Source organism: Gossypium hirsutum, chromosome A08 (genome assembly GCF_007990345.1).
Source record: "Gossypium hirsutum isolate 1008001.06 chromosome A08, Gossypium_hirsutum_v2.1, whole genome shotgun sequence".
Taxonomy (NCBI): domain Eukaryota; kingdom Viridiplantae; phylum Streptophyta; class Magnoliopsida; order Malvales; family Malvaceae; genus Gossypium; species Gossypium hirsutum.
Genome location: NC_053431.1, coordinates 113,834,254 through 113,842,337, shown reverse-complemented (window position 1 = coordinate 113,842,337; position 8,084 = coordinate 113,834,254). Strand labels below are relative to the sequence as shown.

General features: G+C 36.7%; 2 protein-coding genes across 3 annotated transcripts; both read left to right on the top strand.

Annotated features, from left to right (window-relative positions):
• The first annotated feature begins 357 nt into the window (after positions 1-357).
• LOC107918483 (probable serine/threonine-protein kinase cdc7) lies at positions 358-5,423 on the top strand. 2 transcript variants are annotated; one of them, XM_016848054.2, is made up of 15 exons: positions 358-807; positions 893-963; positions 1,175-2,002; positions 2,125-2,191; positions 2,296-2,358; positions 2,483-2,546; positions 2,671-2,764; positions 2,837-2,920; positions 2,989-3,078; positions 3,195-3,222; positions 3,536-4,051; positions 4,139-4,200; positions 4,352-4,461; positions 4,545-4,632; positions 4,724-5,423. In XM_016848054.2, exons 1-15 carry the CDS (start codon positions 447-449, stop codon positions 5,036-5,038), a joined length of 2,841 nt encoding a protein of 946 aa, XP_016703543.2. In that variant the 5' UTR covers positions 358-446; the 3' UTR covers positions 5,039-5,423. The 2 variants fall into 2 exon arrangements, with proteins under 2 accessions (XP_016703543.2, XP_016703542.2); XM_016848053.2 differs by having other exon boundaries at positions 890-963.
• A 114-nt stretch (positions 5,424-5,537) lies between these two features.
• LOC107920722 (bax inhibitor 1) lies at positions 5,538-8,084 on the top strand. Its single transcript, XM_016850555.2, has 6 exons — positions 5,538-6,049; positions 6,565-6,708; positions 6,800-6,891; positions 7,233-7,419; positions 7,521-7,676; positions 7,784-8,084. Exons 1-6 carry the CDS (start codon positions 5,948-5,950, stop codon positions 7,832-7,834), a joined length of 732 nt encoding a protein of 243 aa, XP_016706044.1. The 5' UTR covers positions 5,538-5,947; the 3' UTR covers positions 7,835-8,084.

The window sequence follows — 8,084 nt, the reverse complement described above, 5'->3', positions numbered from 1 at the left end:
ATATATAAATGGTAAGAATTAAAATATTTAAAATTATGATCAAATGGACATAATATTTAAATGTTTAGTGCTAAATTTATTATTTTAATTTTAACAATTAATTGTTTTACTTAATTAACCATAGTCAAACGAAATAAAAAAGAGAGACAAAGTAAAAAAAAAAAGTGATTATTTTATAATTGTAGATAATTAAATGAAAAAAATATTAATAATTGAGCGAGTAACTTAAGAATAAATTCACTCATACGTTATAAGTTAACAACTGAAAGTTCTGGCGGGAAAAACCGCACGTGCTAAAATCTCAAAATCTCCCTCACTTAATTCCCGCCTTTCTCAGTGCCGCCCAAAATTGTCTGTAAAGTTACCTCCATTTTCAAACCCTAACATTTCTCCTTCTCTCTCTTTCGGCATTTCCTTCTGCTTCTCTCTTTACATTCATTATCGTCATGAAAAGTAACTCGGAGCAACTCGCTGATTCGCCGAGTCTCTCCGCTACCGAGTTTCACAAGGCCTGGCACATTTTTTCTCTCCTAGTCTTCATCGGCAAGCCCGCCTCTCTCCCAGATCTCGCTTCTCAATGTACTCTCTTTCCGGCAAGCCCGGCTATCATCGCCTCCCTCTGTACCATCCCACACTCTCCCATCACTCTCTTAAGCAACAAGCATTTCGTCGCTATTTCTTCAATAGGCCTTTCCTTTTTGGCCGCTTACATAGCCCCGATTATCACTGTCGCCAATTTTTTCGCGTCGCACCCGATTCTATTCGGTGGTCCTCAGAAGATATGGTTTGGCAAGAGGAAGCGAGACGGTAAAAGAAACATATTTGTTACTCTTTTAGGTGTAATTTCGTATATATTTGTTTTCTTGTTGATCTTTAAGTGATTTTTCAGCAGTATGTTTTGTGGAGGACGAGGAGAGGGAGTTGGTTCATTCGGTGAAGAGAAGTCGGAATTATTTCACGAAGGTATATATATTTTTTGAGCTTATTATAAACAATAGATCTGCAGATGAACTCGATGGGATTTATATTGAGTAGTGTTCATTTACTCAATTCGATTGTATTTTTAGTTTGCGACAATATTTCTAGTTGAAATGCCATCAAGCAGATCTGTTTTCAGTAATTCTCCGTTTCTGAGTTATAGTATCCTAAGACTTATTTATTCAAAAAAATTCAGGTACATTACAATCTAACTGATGATATCAGCAAAATTTTAGAATTAAGCAACCCATCGTTCTGGGTAAATAATATTGTTCCGAACCCCTACTTGTTAGCCAAACCAAGTGCTAGGCAATTATGTTGTGAAGTGGAGGGCATTAAAAATGCAGAAATCGAAATAAATATGGAAGACAATACGGGAAGAAATGCCAGCGCAGCATTGGTAGCTAGTGAGACTGAAATCAAAGATTCTACAGCAAACCTAGTATACGATCCAGAACGCGATGGGCATAGCAATATTTCTGCAGCGGTGGGTGCAAAATTACATATGGACGATACTGCAACATATTTTAGAACCGCAGACAATAACGAAGCTGCTGACGGCAGCAAGAAAGAGGAGAAACTTGATTTGGCAAGTAAAGGAAAAGAAATAGATCTTTCTCCATCATTTGACATTAACCTTTCCAATTTACCACCTGGAAGAGATTTGGAAACGCTTGATGAGGATAAATGCAATCATAAGATGCCGTCACTACGAGTGGTGGAATACCCCACCCCTCCAGCAGGTCCTAGTGTTATGCATTCCGTTGCCAATCCTTTTGTTTTAAAGGATCGGCTGTCAGAACCTTCGGAGAAGGCAAAGACTAATCAGAGGTATAGGGTGACTCCAGTAAGGAAAAACCCAAGTAATTCTTTAGGTCGTACCAAGGTTGTTAATACTTTCAGAAGGAAGCAGCACGGTGAAAGAGATAATTTATTAGTCCATGTCGTACAGAAACCAACTCAGAATCAGAAAGACATGTATGTTGAAGAAAGAAGGGAAAACTCTGCCTGCGTTTCTTCTCAGGTAAGCTCAGTTTTCCATTTGTAGTTTTTCTTTCTCTTGTTGGATGTTCTAGTATTTTCTATTATCCTGAATTGGCTGTTCTGCACTATTTTAATTATAACTTAAATCTTTGTATGCTTTAGGATCAGGCAAAACCAAAGTTATTGCCTCAGTTTGAATCTTATATTGTAGAAGAGGAAGAAGGGTCAGGTAGAATATATCTGGTTATTTCTTGCCTACATATCTCATCACTTTTTATCTGCTTATCACTATGCCGATTTATTGATTAGCTGAGGTGAAACTCTAATTCACAGGCGGTTATGGCACTGTATACAGGGCAAGAAGGAAGGATGATGGGGCTTTAGTTGCCATTAAATGTAAGAGGCATATTTTATGCAGTATGCTGTTGTTTTTTATGCTGCAATGATGGTTGTTATTGTAATATGTGCATGAGGGCACTCCCTTGATGTTATGTTACATTGCTTATTTATCTCTTTGCAGGTCCTCATGCCAGTGCACATAAGAACTATGTTAGCAATGAGTTGAAAATGTTGGAGCGTTTTGGGTAAGTAATTTAGATAAAGTTTGTTTCGCTTAAAGAAAATTTTTATGTTTATGAAAGTATAGTTGTTATTAAGCTCTTATTATCCATCCTCCAAACCTAAATATGCCTGCTCTGTCAATCTCAGGGGTAGAAACTTTGTAATAAGATATGAAGGATGCATTAAGAGTGCAAATTCTGATTGCTTTGTTCTACAGTATGTTGAGCATGATAGACCTGAGGTAATTATTAAAATTTAACAGTCATATGTTGTTTGTTCTTTAGCTTGATGGTGAGTATGTTTCATTGTGCAGATGTTGAAAAAAGAAATTGATGTTTTTCAGTTACAGTGGTATGCTTATTGCTTGTTTAAAGGCCTTTCAAATCTTCATAAGCAGGTATACAAATTTGTAGATGTGATGTTTCTATTCAACAAATTACATGTAATAACTCTATGCATCTGCAGGGAATAGTTCACAGAGACGTGAAACCTGGAAATTTTCTTTTCAGTTGTAAGACCAATAAAGGTTATCTTATCGATTTCAATCTTGCCATGGTAAGTAGTGCTGACCTTACATCATTCTATGAATGGACATTACATGCTTTCTTTTCCATTAGTTCCACGGTCTAATTTAAGGATTCGTGTTTTTGTTCTTTATATCATTTTGATAGGACCTGCATCAAAAGTCCAGGAGTGTGGGTAAGTTCCTTTTTCCGGACCTTGTTATCAAGTAGCCTCGTGCTATTATACTTTAAGCAGCAAAAAGGGTCACCTAAACATTTTTCTTCTCTTGTATCCCTCTATATCCATAAAGATTTAAAAAGTTTTAACGTGGCTGCTAAGCTGTCCTTTTCTTGTCAAATGCTTAGTTTCTTATATGCTCTATTCTGATTAAATGGTCTTGCTTTTATTTTTATGGTAATGGTTTTCCTTCAAAGTTTCCTGATATTACTAGCTTGGAACCTCCAGATTATTGATATTAATTGATGTGGCATTGTTATATATTTTACAGACAAATCGAAGATGGGATATGATTTAAGTTTACATCATAATAGCGTTCCTGCCAAAGTCATTCATCCTGCAAATAGCAGCAAGTTTTTAAATGCCAAATCAAGGGAGGGGATCAATATAGAGATGACGAAAGTCTCCAGGTTAACATTAGAACCTAAGAACATGAAGGCAACAGACAAAAGGAAGGCTCATAATGATGTATGTAGCTGGAATAAAATCAATAGTCAGGGTGCAGATGGCTCAGGCATCACCTCAGCAAAGGATGTAAGTGCAAGGACTCCTTCAGCTGAAAGGGTCAGAGAACCTTTGCCATGCCAAGGTAGGAAAGAGCTCATCAGCTTGGCACAGGAAGCAATGCAGCATCCAAATCATGGAGTGTCACGTGTTCCAGCTGCCATGAGAAAGCGAGTTGCTGCTTCTCCTGGAAAAGTGGATAGACAGGTTCTTCATCCTACTCCAATGCCATTGAACTCAATTAGCTTTGCTATTTCTGGAGATGGCTTTACCAAGAACAAAGGTAAGTAGTATTCCTGTTGGAATTTGGAAATTTGCTTTCAAAGAGTGATTTTTCATAGCTAAATCGTTAAATTTTATTAACTCTTAGGGGATGGAAAGCATAAGAGAGAAGGTCCATGTGCTGGAACAAAAGGCTTCCGAGCTCCAGAGGTAATTCGTAATTACTTTCCTTAGGTTTTTATTTTATATAAATAAGAGGGGAGAACTTAAGAGTTAGGTAATTTGGAGTTTCCTGCTGGTGGTTTTACAGGTTGAATTCATAGGGAAGAAAAATATTAACGCTCTATCCTGATTAGTGCAGGTCTTATTTAGATCTCAACATCAAGGTTCAAAGATTGACATCTGGTCTGCCGGGGTCACTTTGCTCTACTTAATGATTGGGAAATCACCCTTTTTTGGCGATCCTGAACAGTAAAACTTCTTGCTTAAATTCAAATTGCTCGATCCAGTTTCTGCTTAAAGCTTTATGTTGCTAATATCACTGTAACTTTCAGGAACATAAAGGATATTGCAAAGCTGAGAGGGAGTGAAGATCTTTGGGAAGTTGCTAAGTTACATAATCGTGAATGCTCATTCCCTGAGGTAAACATATAAGGCGTGACCTCTAACTTTTAATAATTTAATCAAAAAGTAAATAGTGGTGTATTGTATTGATGAGTATGAATTGCTGTAGGACCTCTACGGGAAGAAGTATTTGACATCTATGAGCCTACGGGAGTGGTGCCAAATGAATACCAAACGACGAGACTTCCTCAAGGAGATACCAAACTCACTTTACGATCTTGTAGACAAGTGCTTAACAGTGAACCCAAGAGTAAGAATTACAGCAGAGGATGCTCTGAAGCATGAATTCTTGGCTTCAATACACGAAAACTTGAGAAAGCAAAGAGCTTTCAAGCAGGGGCTTAGCTCGGACTCCGGTACCAACAGCAGCAACAATCTTTTGCTGGGAGAAAGGATCAGTAAATCTTTAAAGGTTTCTCTTTAAAAAGCCTGATCTACTTGCAGTTTTGGGGATCTATTCTGCTGTAAATGTAAATGCAGTAACACATGCGCTTACATGTGTCAATGTTGTAACCAAGGGGGGGGGATAGATACTTAACCTATTGCTTACGTTAAACTTGAACCTTTCACTACGCGAAGAATTAAGATGTAAAAAAAGATTGTGATTCTTTTTGGTCGGATTCTTTGTTTGGCATGGAAGGGGTAGATGGTGTAGATACTTGTAAAGAAACGGTTACGTGACAGTCCGTGAGAGGTACACCTACACTATCAGTAGGAGAAGGTTCATGTGCAATTACTGTATTTCTTATTAAATCTTTTAGTTAATGAAATTAGGTGTCATGGTGACATGGCAATATCCTATTTTTTCATATTGCGTAGATTTTTTCCTTACTGACAAAGGAATTCTAATGTCTTTGCCTGTCATCGGGAAGCTATTGGTCAACCTATGAAGCCGCGAATTTTCTAGAGCATTTGCTATTTTATTTCCTTTATTGCCAACGCCAACAGTAATTTAAAATAATAAACTTTTATATGTTTTATTTTTTTAAAATAAGAAATTTCTCGTAATTAATCAGTTACGACAACTTTAATTATTATTTAAGAGTATAAAATTCAAAATCAGCAAGTACTCAGATTATAAATTCCTATAACTCTTGTCAATAAAATAAAATAAAGGAGTTTCCAGCCAAGTTGGAAGAAACTTCAATACATAAATCTGAGAGGGGCCTTTTAGTCATTAGCTATCTGGAAATTTCCGGGAAATTATCTGAACCAGTCCCATTAAATACCGCGATCCACAAAATGTTACCGAAATCAAATAAAAAACAAGACGGTTTCTATCTCTCTTCCTAACAATTGAGCAATTTTCAGTTATTTTCTCTCTCGACAAACAATGGAAGCATTCTTTGAATCGCGATCGAGAAGCAACTGGAGTTACGATACACTCAAGAATTTCCGTCAGATTTCTCCCGTCGTTCAATCTCATCTCAAAAGGGTAATCCTCCCTACAAATAAATTTTCTTAAGGAGGAAAAAAATGGAGATTCTGATGTAACATATCCTTTTTCGAATTGACAATTATTGTTGAATTTGCCCCTAATTTGTCACCTAAGGCTTTCTACGTTGATGTTTTGGCTGATCTCTTGGAACGAATCTTTCCTCTGTTCTAGTGTAAAAACCTCTACTGTTCTCATGTGATTCTAATGCCTGTAATGATTTTATCTTCGATATTAGTACAGATTTTATCTGTTTAATTTAGTCTTTGCTTCCAGATTTTGTTTTATTGATTATCTGAATATAGTGTTTTTCGTTTGTAGGTTTGTTCATTTATCTTGAATATGCCCCTAATTTGTAACCTAGGGTTTCTCAGTTTTATTTATTTATTTGGTTGATCACTTGGATTGAATCTTCTTGGGTTCTGAGACTGAAAAAGAATGGTTCTCAACTTTCTATGTTTCTAATTTCTATTATGATTTAATCTTCGACTGAATGGTGCGTTTTCAATTGGCAGGTTTATTTGACCTTATGTTGTGCCCTGGTTGCCTCTGCTTTTGGGGCTTATCTTCATATCTTATGGAACATTGGGGGTTACCTCACATCATTCGCATGCTTCGGAACCATGATTTGGCTCCTCTCTATCCCTCCTTATCAGGAAGTAAGTTTCTTGCTTGATTTGTCTTTAATAAATGATGGTTCTTTATGCATGTTTAGAACTCAGCTTCTAATTTGGTATCGAAAATTTGCAGCAAAAGAGAGTTTCTCTTCTTTTGGCATCCGCAGTGTTCGAAGGGGCTTCAGTTGGTCCTCTGATTGACTTGGCCATTCAGATTGATCCAAGGTATTTCTCTTTTTTTATTGAATGGATAGTTTATATATTCAATTGATTAAAGTACTTAGATTTGAAATAGTGTTAACAAATATATTCATCTTGCTTTTCTTTTGGAGGGTATTATTCTTACCTAAATTAAAATTCGGCTATTGATACCCTAGATTCAAAAGGTTAGGGGGTCTCTCCATAGTGGTGGATGATTAAGCTTAATTTTTATTATACTTTTATCCTTGTCTAGACCTGTACATTTGATTTGGGTGGGTGACTATTTGTTTTCTTCCTTTCTACATCTTCAATAAATAAACAGAATGAATTATGCTTACGGTGTTCTTTTCTCTGCATCATGACAGTGTTTTGGTAGCTGCATTTGTGGGAACTGCAATAGCCTTTGCATGTTTTTCAGGAGCTGCTATGTTAGCAAAGCGCAGAGAGTACCTTTACCTTGGTGGCTTGCTTTCATCTGGTGTGTCCATGCTTCTGTGGTTGCATTTTGCTTCCTCTATCTTTGGTGGTAGCGCTGCCTTCTTTATGTTTGAGGTGAGTGAATAGTAATTCCAAAGGTTGTGTTGTTTTAGTTCGTGAAAAGCTGCTATTGGTTTCGACTGACATTCCTGTGGCTCAATTGATTGCTCTTATAGATCTACTTCGGGCTTTTGGTGTTTGTGGGCTACATGGTAGTGGATACTCAAGACATTATTGAAAAGGCACACTTGGGTGACCTGGACTATGTTAAGCATGCCCTTACCCTTTTCACTGACTTTGTTGCCGTATTTGTCCGCATTCTGATAATTATGGTGAGTCAATGACCAACCTTTCTTTGTAATATCTTTAGTAACTTAATTTATACGTATTACCCATCATTCTGATGTATATGAACTAACATTGAACCTACTTGTTTCAGTTGAAAAATTCAGCTGAGAAGAGTGAGAAGAAGAAGAAGAGGCGTGACTAGATCATGCTAAAGCTGAAAGCGGTAGCAGCGGAGGTTTGCTAATCTGATATCATTTTTCTTTTTTTTTTTCTTTTTCTCTTTTGCCTTGGAAAGATGAAGGTTGTGATGAATACAAGTTTTCTTGCGCTTTGTACTAAAGCACCATGTTAATATATCCAAAGAAGATAGGTTTTATTTTCTGCATCTTTTGATGGTATTGATTAGTACTTGGAAGAGTACATCAAATTAATAACACGTTACTATGTTTGCA